General features: G+C 38.5%; 1 protein-coding gene across 2 annotated transcripts in view; it reads left to right on the forward strand.

The window, feature by feature from the left end:
• The first annotated feature begins 396 nt into the window (after nt 1-396).
• The window catches only part of dock9b (dedicator of cytokinesis 9b), an 85,400-nt gene continuing 72,378 nt past the window's right edge, over nt 397-13,418 (forward strand). For both annotated transcript variants that reach the window (XM_084127899.1, XM_084127902.1), the window contains exon 1: nt 397-818. In XM_084127899.1, coding sequence (XP_083984025.1) covers nt 702-818 — 117 coding nt within the window. In that variant the 5' untranslated portion in view covers nt 397-701. The remainder of the gene's footprint in view (nt 819-13,418) is intronic.

A 13,418-nucleotide genomic window follows, 5' to 3' on the forward strand; every position in this document is an offset into this window, starting at 1 on the left:
CATTTATAATGCTTTGATAATGTTTGTTTATTTCAAACAGCTAAATAATAGGCTATTATAAACAATTAACATACGGTTTATTAGCATGCATTAAAAATACCGTTAGATTTTATTGTACATGCAGAACGTGTTGCCCAATATTTTCCTGTTGTTCTGCTGTTTATCCAAACTTGATGAGCCCATTCCGTGGTGTTTTAAATGACGCAATGTTTTATGCCGTTTCAATCGAATAAATAATCAAGCACACATCAGTTCAACATGACATGTCCTGTTATTGGAAGCAATTTACCTCCTTGGCTCTCCTGAGTTTCTGCTGAGGGGAGGCGTTGCTGCTCGCGCGGGATTTTCATCACGCACTGACACGCACGGGCGGTTCGAAACTGGCACGGAGCGACGCGGGACGGGACTCCGGGGAACCGTCACTCACTAAGTGTAACAGCGCAACGGGAACGCACTAAGTTAGCAGCTATACCTCTCAGCTTCCACCCGACGCTGCGAAACAAACACAGAATTATGGAGTTTGGAAGAGGATAGATGACCAATCTCACCCTATGGTGTTGTTTACTAAGGACTTGGAATGCCTCGCTGCCTCTTTTTGTGACGGACAGGTCTCAACCGAGGACTTCCTCGCAGGACTGCGTGAATTTTTGTCTATAGACATGTATCCATAGAGTTTATTTTTCAAATACACGCAAGGTGCGATGGCCTCTTCGGCTCAGCCCGAGACACGAAAGTTCACGCGCGGTCTGAGTAAGCCCGGCACCGCGGCTGAGTTACGCCAGAGCGTCTCCGAGGTGGTGCGCACTTCTGTACTGGTGGTGAGTATGTGCATCCTTAAAGTTTGCGTTTCATCCAAGTCTCATGATCTTAGTGCCTTTCTATTTGAGCCACTGTTACTTATTCAATAATGACCTAAATATGAAATATAGGACAGAGCTATTAACATGCTAAGTTGGGACTGGGAGTTTCTAACCGAAAGGTAAAAACAGGGCATCAGATCAATGTCAATGCATGTAAAACTGCTCAATAGAGTTATTATTGGCAAACTTAGATTGGGTACCTGCCACCTGTCAAGTCTCCACCATTGCCGCCTTCTTCTCTTTCAGCCATGGCTACCTCTTGAAAATGAATAGTTTTGCACCAGTGTCTTGTCAGTTAATTGTGATTGTAATTGAAATGGGGGAAAATGAATCTTCTGGAAGCGCTCAGCTGGGCACAGAGCTGAAATGATTATAGCAGTATTGCTTAACATTTAAAATATCACCTGCATTACTTCATCTTTCCGAACAGAAGGAGTCTCAGACTGTTTCTTCATTCTTTACCTGTTGCAAAAAAAAAAGAAAAAAAGAGGAAAGTTCCATCTGGAACTAATAAGAACAGCTAAGATCCTTAAGAGCTGTCTGATTCCACCATAATTCAGATATTGCCTTACCAAAAGTAACACTTGAATAGACATGAAAGTGGAGAACTGAAGTTTAATTTTGTGCAAAACAGTATTTGTGCCAGGAACACAATTTAAAGATAAAGGAATTTCATGCTCTCACCCAAAAATTCTCAAAATTGTTTAATCATTTGCTCTCATATTGTCCTAAACTCATTTTTCGTACTTTCTTCCATGGAGCGCAAAAAATATAAGTTTTGGTGAATGTTGATGTTTCTTTTTTCCATAAAATAAAAAGTTGGATGGAAAAGCTTCAAAAATATTAAATTTGTACATACAGGACCAATCAAAGGTTTGGGGTCAGTAATATGTTTTTTTATTTTTTTAAATAAATGAATATATTTATTCAGCGAAGATGCATTAAATTGATCACAGGGTCAGTTTTGACAATGCAAAGACTTACATCATTACAAAAGCATTCTATTTCAAGTAAACTTTTAAGAATCCTGAAAAATATATTTTTCTACCGTGATATATTAATAATAAGAAATGTTTCTTTACCACCAAATCAGTATATTAGAATTAATTCTGAAGGATAATGTGACACTGAAGACTAGAGTAAGGATGCTGAATATTCAGCTTTGCCATCGCAGGAATACACATCTCGATTACGACTGTAACCATGGTTCCCTGAGTAGGGAACGAGATGCTGCATTGGAGATGGCGCTATGGGAACGCCTCTGTTCCCATACACAAATGTGTGCGGAGAGGACCCACCACCACATCACGCACTTCTTGAAGGGACACCCTTGATAACAAGGCCTTGGAGGCCACCATACTCCTAGTTGAGTGTGCTCTACTGGCCAGAGGTGAGGAAAGGCCACGCGTCTCATAAGCCAAAGAAATCGCCTCAACTATCCACTTGCTTATCCTTTGTTAAGACGCTGGGGAACGCCTGGGTGAACCGAAGCATACCAACAGCTGGTCAGTTCTTTGGATGTAACAATGTAGAACTCTGACCGGACATATCAAGTTTGATCTTTCCTGGTCCAACGTCTGAAAGGGTGGTGGACAGAAGGCCTGTAAAACTATAGAGCATGCCACATTGGTCGGCACCTTAGGCACATAACCCCTTCTAGGGTGAAGAAAGGCTTTAAACGTCATATGGTCTTTGGGGACCGTTCGGACCCCATTTGATGTTCCTTCATCAAAAAACATTGTTCCCTTCTTCATCTCAGTGGGATGGGATTTTGTGACTTTTATTACATTATCTATCTGAACACAAAAAAACTGGGCTTGATTCGGTTGTTCTGAAGTATAAAAAAAAAAATCACACTCATGGTCTTTGGGGTCCGAACTGATTTTCGATAGACTAGTTAATAAGTTAGATGGATTACATTTCTGATACTTTTATGGTAGTTTTTGTCAATTTTAGACCTTGATAGCTTAGTTTCTAGTCACTTTCATTGTATAGAAGAGAGCATCCTGGATTGGTCAGGATATCTTTACATGTGTTTATCCTTTTGATCTTTCATTCAAAAAAATTTGCAAAAATCGAACCTTTCATTGAAGTAAAAGAATTGAAAGTGGGGGGTAAATCACATTATAAAATAAATGCTTTCTCCAAAACACGCTGGCCATAATTATTGGCTCCCTGTTATTAAATACTTTTTGCAACCTCCTTTTGCCAAGATAACAGATCTGAGTCTTCTCCTATAATGCCTGATGAGTTTGGAGAACACCTGACAAGAGCTCAGAGACCATTCCTCCATACAGAATCTCTCCAGATCCTTCAGATTCACAAGTTCATGTTGGTGCTTCTTCTCTTCAGTTCAGCCCACTCATTTTCTATAGTGTTCAGTTTAGGGGACTGGGACGGTCATGGCAGAAGCTTCATTTTGTGCTCAGTTACCCATTTTTGTGTTGATTTTGATGTTTGTTTTGGATCGTTGTCCTGATGGAAGATCCAACCACGGCCCATTATAAGATTTCTAGCAGAGGTTGTCAGGTTTTGATTTTTTATCTGTTGGTATTTGCTAGAATCCATAATACCATGTATCTGAACAAGATGTCCAGGACCTCCAGCAAAAAAATAGGCCCACAACATATAAGATCCAAGAGTATATTTAACCGTAGGCATGGGGTACTTTTTATCCTTGTTTGCACCAAACACATCTGGTGGGTTTGCTGCCAAAAAGTCCTTTTTTAGTTTCATCTGACTATAGAACCCGGTCCCTTATGAAGTTCCAGTCGTGTCTGACAACTGAATATGCTGGAGTTTATTTTTGGAGGAGCGAGGAGGATTTTTCTTGAAACCCTCCCAAACAACATGTGGTGATGTAGGGGTTGTTTGATAAATTTTTTTAGGCTTTCTGACCCCCAAGACTCAAGTAATCTCTGCAATTCTCCATCTGTGATCCTTGGAGAGTCTTTGGCCACTCAAACTCTCCTCCTCCTCTCCCCCCGTGCATTAAGACAATATAGACACACGTCCTCTTCCTGGCAGATTCGTAACATCTTTAGTTGATTATAACTTCTTAATTATTGCCCTGATGGTCAAATTGGGGATTTTCAGTTCTTTAGCTATTTTCTTACAGCCACTTTCTATTTTGTGATGCTCAACAATCTTTTGATGCACATCAGAACTATATTCTTTGGTTTTACTCATTGTGATGGACGATTAAAGAAATTTAGCCTTTGTGTTTCCTCATATTTAAAGTCCTGTGAAACAAGAAGTCATAACTGGACAATTTCATGTTCCTAGTCCCCCTGGTGTGCTAAATAAAGGTAAATATTAATGGGAATATACTTCAGAGATATTTTACTGTAAAAAATTCTAGGGGTGCCAATAATTGTGGCCGACGTGTTTTGGAGAAAAGCATTTATTTCATAATGTGATTTCCTCCCCACTTTCAATTCTTTTACTTCAATGAAAGGTTAAATTTTTGCGAATTTTTTGAATGAAAGATCAAAAGATTTTTTTTTTTACAGCCATTTTTGATCATATTTACCAGGGGTGCCATTAATTCTGTCCACCACTGTAAGTAAATAAGTAAAATACAAGTTTGGAACGACATGAGGATGACATGAAATAATGACATAATTTTCATTTTTTGATGATGAACTATTGGTTTGAAGTGATGCTGAATTGTTTTTAGTTTTATTGGTTGTACTCGGCCTCTTCACTTTCACACACTCAAATGTTGCGTTATTCCCTATTTGATAAGAAATTGGGTAGGTAATACAAAGATTGCAGGTTCAATCCCAAATATAAGAGTGAACATGAAAGTTGCTGAAGTTTAATCCGTCACCAGTATGGCCATTAGCAGGGCATAAAACTCAACGGTTACACCAGAGGAACTCTCCCTTCATTTGGTGAACTCCAATTCACAGAACTGAATGGGAAGTCACTACATTAAAATGCTGTTACGTCCACTTCCGCAGTAAATAAATTCTCTGTTTAGCCATGTCCTGCTACTGGAAGGCACAGTGAAAGTTCCCTAGATTTGTGGGTCGACCCACAAGGTTTTGAATCAGACCAGGGGTTTTTTTCTGTCCAGCTTGTGTTACCATGGTTATTCACGGTTCAAGGATTAGACTTTGGATTTGCTCTTTTGACATCAATTAAGTTTGGCTTTGTGACTTAGTGCTGTACATTTTAATGACATCTTTGATTATCATCCATGTCGAAAGAGGAGAAAAACTGATGGTTTAACTGTATGACACACACACACAGTTATTCAGTTAAGTGTGTTTGTAGTAATGGCCGGTAAACAGGAATGTCATGGTCCACTAATGGAACTTTGGGTCAATGCCTCCTATATTTATTTTCACATACTTCAGCTCTCAATCAAAAGAACATAATTAATGGCATATTTTTCCTCTTTTTCTCTTTCCGGTGTCTCTCCCCAGCTAACACGGAATGTTCTCAGAGCTTTAGCTAAGATTTTGGCATAATAACACAATGAAGAAAAAAGCTTCATTAAAATAATTCAGTTCTTGAAAAGAAACCTTAAGTAGTTCAAAAGTTTGGGGTCGGTAACGTTTTTTAAAAACGTTTTTGTACAGTAAAAACAGTAAAATTAAAGTGAAATATTACTTACATTTTAAATAACTGTTTACTATTTTAATATATTTTTCCTATGATGGCAATGTTGAATTACTCCAGTCCTTCAGTGTGACATGATCCATCAGAAATCATTCTAATATGATCATTTTGGTGCTCAAGAAATATTTCTCAATTATTATCAATGTTGAAAACAGGTGCTGCTTAATATTTTTGCGAAACTGTGATACAGGTTTCTTTTCAGGTTTCTTTGATCCTGATCCTGAACAGCATTTTTTTGTGACTGTAAATGTCTTCACCGTCACTGTTGATCAGTTTAATGCATCCTTGCTGAATAAAAGTATAATTGCTTAAAAAAATCTTACTGACCCCAAACATTTGAATGGTAGTGTAGTTTGGATTAATCATTTATTATTATTTCTCAGGAAAAAAAATAGTTTAATAAAACTACTTCACTGCTTATTAATATTTGAAAATCTTTTTATCCATAAATATGATTTTTCCTTTTCTTTTATCGCTAATATGTCACTAACCCTCCTACAAACACATGCTCACACTATGTACAGATTAATTCAAGGCGTCATAGATTGATGAGCTCTTACAAGCTCTTGTATGCACTTACTTAAACTGTATGTTGTAAAAAGCCTAACACTTCTGATCGCACGATAGATTGTGTGACTGATCGCTCCTTATTTTCTCTGTTTAAACTTGGTTTATACTACTGGTGATAGATTATGTGACTGATCTCTCCTGATTTTCTTTAAACGTTCAAACCATATAACACTGTGGCTGTCATGAGATCAGATTGAAGATAGGCGGCCAGAGGCATGAATGTGCATTCGGATCAATATGAGTGTTGCATTTCAATTAATGACCTACATCTTCCCCAACACACGCGTAAGTAAGCTAGTGCAGTTCATTCACAGTGGCAATCACACAGCTGTCTGTGTCTGTTTCTTTCATGATGTTTGTGCATATGTGCATCTGTGTTCTGTAACACATATCAAAGGCCCTGCCTGTGGTGTCTGTTACCCTCCCAGATGGACTGTGGACAGCATACGTTAGATTGAACTCTCGCTATTACAGATCAAGTTACTATTAGTCTGAATAATCAACAATGAACATGGGGAGTAAATTGTAATGTAACTGTCACCAAAAGCACTGTATCATATTTTGTATTCTATTTAGCCTAGAATCTGTACTGTGCTTTAATATAATGTCGTCTATAACAGTGTGTAAGAAGTTTGAAATACTTTTCATTTGCGTAACTCTAAATGTGTGTAATATGTAGTTCACTGGCCTCATTAGTACACTGTGTGATTGCTGTGTTTGAGTGTGTGTAGGGAGCAGGTGAGGCCTGCTGACTGGATATCCACTACCATTTATTATGGATGAGAGCAGCTTGGGTGTCTGTTCTATTTTTAAACGCTCTTTGTCCTGTGGGCTTGTTAAAGGACACTGAGAATCCAGCGATCATGTGATCTACACATTGCCGGGATGGTATGAATGCTGAGCTGAAAGTCATAGAATGCTGAGTGATGGGAGGTTTGATGACATCTTTAGTCACTGGTTGTCTTGGAAGTTTATTTGAAAAGTTTTTTCGGTATGAATTCCTGCACATGACATGTGAGGCCAAAAAAATATTGTGGTCACATATTAATAAGTGGTTCCCACAACTATATTAATTTGCGGCCACATTGTACTGATTTGTTCCTTCGTTTTAGTTAAATCTTGGCCGTAATTTAACTAAATTAAAATAATGTAATAAAATAGTTGTGGCCACGATTTACCTCAATAAAAATGAGGAAACAATGTATTACAATGTGGCCTTAAAGGGACACTCCACCCATTTGCATTAAGCTTTGCATTGTTAGAAACCCAGTCATACTGTTGAATGGTCGTGCAACACTCTCTCATTTTCCCCTGAGACGGGAGAAATCCGTTATTTACCTCTTACACTTCCTCCTACAATGACGCAAAAATCGTCATTTTGCGTCATTGTAGGAGGAAGTGTAAGAGGGGGGGATTTCTGTTGAGACTACAGACACTCGTTCCTCATCTTTCCCAGGGGCGGGACCCGCTCACGCTACAGACCTATTACAGATCAGTGGGTGGGACTTTACTCTCTGAAACTGAAAGCAATATCCTCCATCTTGTTTGAAGCTAAGCTAACAGGCGCTGTGGAGACAGATGTAAAGTTATGACAATAGCGGAGGAGAGTGCTCAATATGATATAGAAGAAGAGGATTTCAGAAGTCTGATGCTTGAATCAGGTGTTTGTGGCTACCTTTACAAGCCGCATTATAGCGAAGAGCAGCCGAGGCAGAAGACCTGCCTGCCACGGACGAGGAGCCCAGACTGGCTCGAGTTAGGGCGGACTGGTGGCGCCGGTGATCTCACTATGCAACTACGAACACAGAGATAGAGTCCGTCTGCGGCAAAGAATTTCAACGATGACAATTTCTCCTGGACGAAATCTCTGAATCAGACGAGGACATCCTAGTTTCGCACCGCATATGTTCTGACTGAACATCCAGGTACCATGCAATAATTCACCTTTTCGAAAGAAATACAAACGAGGTGTAATGCACTAATGAGTTCGCCAACTAACTAGACATTTTGTGTGAAATTAATTTCAAGCTCTGGTGGTAGCTAGCCTTGTAGACGGAAGAGTGATTTCTCTTATATGCAGATATGCGCTGTTCTGGATTAGTGGGAGTGGCTTGCGGAGCTGTGCAATGTGGTGCATTGTGGGAGTTGTTGTCTTTCATACAAATGCGTCCTGAAGTTATTTTTTGTCTTTCCTCGGTCACGAAGGCACCAAATTCAAAATTTATTTTACATTTCGACTACATATATGACCCACTTTAAATAAAAAACAATGTTCAAATGGGTGGAATGCCCCTTTAATTTTACTTAAACACGGGAACAAATTAATAAAATGTCCTCAAATTAAAATTGTGGCTTGATTCCATGTCATGTGCGGGACTGTTCCTCACACAAAACTATTTAATGGGTTTCAGGTTCATCTAGACTATTTTTAAGGTTTGGTCATTTTGGACTTGACAGCCCAGTTCCCATTTGCTTTCATTTTATGGAAAAAGCAGCTTTGAAGTTCTGCAAAAGAACCCGGTAACACTGTATTTTGATGGTCCCCTTTAGACACTCTATTTTGACTATAAGTAACGTTGCATCTACATTTCAACTAACTCTCATTAGTAGATTAGTAGACTGTCTGCTTAATATCTGCTAACTCTTTATTTTGATGGTCACCCAACAGACATTCTACTGACTTTGCAAGTACATGTCAACTTATTCTACTAACCCTAACCATAACCCTACCAGTCTACTACTCTACTAACACTCTAATGAGAGTTAGTTGACATGTAATGAGAGTTAGTTGACATGTAGGTGCAATGGCACTTGTAGTCAACAGAACCAAGATCTCTTTTTTTGTGTTGTTTTTGTGCAATAAGTGTACTTTTCCTTTAATTTCACACCATTTTTGTTATGTATACAAAAAACAGGTTCACTTGTTAAATCCATTAGGAAGCAAAGCAATTACTATAACAGAAAATGGGCAATATCCACTTGCAGACATTTTTTGTATTTCATTATTTTTTAGTGCATGGAAAGATGGAAAAGACACTTAGCTTCAGCATTATGATCACTTCCCGTTCTCCGATAGTTTCTTTTTGCGGTTTAATCATGGAATTTTCAGTTTATTATTCAGATTTTTTTTTTTAATTTGTCAAATCTATGCTGCTAGACATCTTAGATACTCAATGCAAACCACAAGCAGGGTTTTCAATGTCCCTCTCGCTTCTGCTGAGCTGCTCTCCTAACTTAATTTACAGCGGAACCAGGCTACAGCAAACGTCATAGAGCGGCTCATCAGAGAGAACATCACTGCCTCCTTCTCATTACATTATGCCACTGTAAACAGCAGGTCAAGCTTAATTGGTCCACAGTGATATTGATGCTTTTTAGCTTGACTACATTAGTAGACCTGTGTTAAACAGTCTCGGTACACCGTACTCTTAAAAGGAAAAGAACACAGTTTTTGTATGGACTAATAATGCTTAGTTTCCTGAACTTGCAAAGTAGCCTTTTGTTTTAAAGGGTGACAAACTCATATCGCTTCAGTTATTATTGTCAGCTCGAGGCTTGTTTCCATGGCAATGTACCTATAATTTTACAACTGCCACCAATTACATCATTAACAACTGAAGAAGAAAGCTCTAGAAAATGTCTCTCCCAGACACTTCATCTAATGATTTTCCCTTCTTCACATGAAGTCGTGACGTCTCAGTGTCTTATATTGCTGTGCTTTGGTGAAATGATGAAGACCTTTCCCTTTTAGTGAGACTCACAGATCCACACTCACCACACCACTGGAAAATCTATCAAGCCTGTTTTTTCATTGTGGAAATTTGTCTGACGTCCACATTGAAAGTGAGGGAATGGAACTACTACTGAAAGATTGAATTCTCCATTTTTAGGAACTTCTCTCACTCATTTGCTCTTTGCTCTCTCTCTCTCTCTCTCTCTCTCTCTCTCTCTCTCTCTCTCTCAAACAGAAAGAAATGGTGAGACTGTGTTCACTGAGTCTGTACATGCTTAGGACTTTTCTAAGCTTAGGGTCTGTCAGTGTACTCAGGTACCCTGCCAAATTATATTCTCTGTTTAGGGCCAAACAGCATTCCGATTTACTTTGTTGGGCTGTTGTGTCTGGCCAATGTTTTAGGTATTTTTCTTTTTGTGTTTTAATTATTTGGTTTGGTCTGGCTAAGTTTTTATTCTCAGTCAGACATGTTTTGGTTTGTGTAGTCAGCTCTAAGACCCTTGGCCGAGGGCGTTTCTTTCTGGCGTCAGCTCTTGGTAGTTCAGGGCTTTGTGATGGAGGATTTGTTTATCACTATTTGTTAGGTGGGCATGGAATTTAATGGTCCTTTTTTGAAAAGTGATTATAAGTGGGTATAATCCTAATTCTGCTCTGCAGGCATTATTTGGGCTTTTGCGCTGTACTCAGATTTAGCATAGTTCGGTCTGCAGAGTCTCAATTGGGTGTTTGTCCCATTTAGTAAACTCTTGGTTTGTGAGTGGGCCCCAGACTTCACACCATGGGTTCTATTATTGATTTGAATATTTTTAGCCAGACTCTGATTTGGATGCCAATTTTGATATTTCTCTTACTGTAATTGCATAAAAAGCTCTCTGTGCCTTGTCTCTGAGGACGTTAAAAGCTTTGTTAAAATTTCCTGTGTTGTTAATATTTATGCCAAGGAGCATGTTGTCTAATTTAAAGCTATGATGTTGGTCTTGGTGGCTGGGTCTTTTTCGGAATATCATTATTTTTGTCTTTTTGGGGTTAACTGGGCCCAGGGCCCATTACTGACAGAAGTTGTGCAGGAGGTCTAGATGCTGTTGTAGACACTCTTTACTGGGAGACAGCAGCACCAGATCATCAGAAGGGATCTCTCTCTCTCTCTCTCTCTCTCTCTCTCTCTCTCTCTCTCTCTCTCTCTCTCTCTCTCTCTCTCTCTGTTTTGTTATCTTCAAAAGTTTTTTTCTAAAATGAGTTACAGTAATATCGACCATGTTCAGTTCTCCAACATGAAAAAAAAAATTATATTTTTTTAAAATAAATAAATAAATAACACTTCTGAACAAGAAATGTTGATTGGATGGAGGCAGATCTAAATGCGAGCTTTCAGTCAACTGTAAGAACGGGACGAGGTTAATGCGGTCTAAAATAAGTCTGGCAATACATCAACAGAGAGAGGTCTATCAAAATATGTTATTTTTTTTATTTAAAAAATGAAACATATAAATGGATAAGTTTATCACAATGAGAACAATAACATGAATTCAGAAAATAGATAGATATTTTTAAACATACATATTGATATTTAAAGTACAAAGATGCACTGACGAAAATCTATTGTCTTTTATGTTCCAAATAATTAAAAATCTGGCTGTCGCTTCCACCTGCAGGATGACATCCTGTCCCAACCTTAATTAGATCTGATTAATTTGCATAATATCTTGGATGATGTGATATGAGATTCTGGGTGCGTTTCACTGTAGTTGAAGTCAGGCTTTGAGTTATGATCAGGTTTTTGATTTACATGATGGTTAATTTTGGATTACTTTTTATAGCCATTGGGTGTTTAAAATGTTAAGGTTAAACTTTTAAAAATATACAAGGATACCAGCTCATTTAAATTTCTTGCCACAGTAGGGATCACTAGCAGTGACCCAGGCATGACATACATGCTCCTGCAGCTGCCATTACATAATACTCATCTGTAGGGTCATGGCATCAAATGCGTCCATCAATGCTTTTCTACTCTATGAAGTTTGTTTGCTGTGTTTATGAGGAAATCCAGTATGAACTTCTCTTCACACACAATCTGTTACATTTTTCAAACAAAACATTCAGAGAAAACTATTATTATGACCCACAACTTTAACCCATGTCACCCTTTTTAGTGATAAAGCTAGCTTTCCCAGTTAGCTGTGGATTTTAGTGTGAGGTGCCATATTGAGGTTTTTCATACAGTAATGTGTTCTCCTCTCACTCTGCCTTTTGAGAGAACAGAAGTCTTTGTAAACCCAGTTGACTCAGGCCTAAGTGAGAAACCAGGCTGCTGAGAAGGAGATTTCATCTGATACCCTGTGAGCTTTGAAGCAGTCTGGTCTGATGAGAACAGCTCCGTTTGCATGGACAAGTGGTCAGTTGAGCTGTCATTTGTGGTGAGAGCTGTTTTTCTTTTCCTCACTTTGAACTTCCTGAGGATGATATTTACCAAACATGTTGTAGCTGTAAAAAAAAAAGCTGTTAAAGAGATACTCCACCCAAAAATGAAAATTCTGTCATAATTTTCTTATGCAGTCCCAGATGTATATGATTTACGTCTGTGGAACACGAACAGAGATTTTTAGAAACAGAATTCACCTCTGTGAGTTAATGCGATTTGATGGGTCTCTCAAAGTTGACTCTTCAAAAGCCACACAAATCGAACACGATGGTAATCCATATGACCCCAGTTGCTGAATCAATGTCTTCTGAAGTGAAATGATAGCTGTGTGTGAGAAAAATACTTATAATTTAAACATATAAATCATCGCTTCCGGCCAACTATCAGCACAGAGAATTTTCATTTTTGAGTGGAGAATCCATTCTCCAGGAATACTGCATTATAGTCATAATTGCAGATTAAGAATAAACCCATATGAATATACAAATTAGCTCTAAAGAAATATTAATAATCAATCATAACTTGTTATAATTGATTATGAATATTTGGATCAGTTAATAGAATTAACTTAGTGTAGTAAAATTAATATTACAATCAATTAACCTGTTTGTGCCGTGAACACTCAGGGCCCTATCTTGCACCCAGCGCAATTGACTTTGTACACCGACGCATGTTTCATTCCTATTTTGCACCCGCGCAAAGCACGCTTTTCCCTCCACAGAAGCACGTCGCTAAACTAGGGAATGAACTTGCGCTCCCTGGGTGGTTCAGCGCAAAAAAGGAGGCGTGTTCCGGCGCAAACAATCCCTGGTGCTATTTTACTGTTCCATAAAACAATTGCGCCACTGGCCAGAAAAAACCTAGTCTAAAGTCAGTTGCGCGTTGTTCATTATGCTATTTTAAGGGCGCATGCTTGACCATAATGTATTGCGTGCACAACGCGCATACACTTTGATTCTCTAATCTACACAGAAGCAGCAGTTTTCATTTTTGCAAATCATATTATTACAAACGATAGATAGATAGATAGATAGATAGATAGATAGATAATTTATTATAAAAGCATACATCTAGCTTACACATTTACCCACATTATTATATACCTGTTTAACCGAAGCTAATTTGGGTGTGTTTCTCCATCCCCAATGTCACTTCTCTCTCTTTTACGGCCGTGACGAGAGCGTTGCTCTCCTCGGCTGTGAACCGC

Source organism: Abramis brama (genome assembly GCF_963993115.1).
Source record: "Abramis brama genome assembly, chromosome: 11".
Taxonomy (NCBI): domain Eukaryota; kingdom Metazoa; phylum Chordata; class Actinopteri; order Cypriniformes; family Leuciscidae; genus Abramis; species Abramis brama.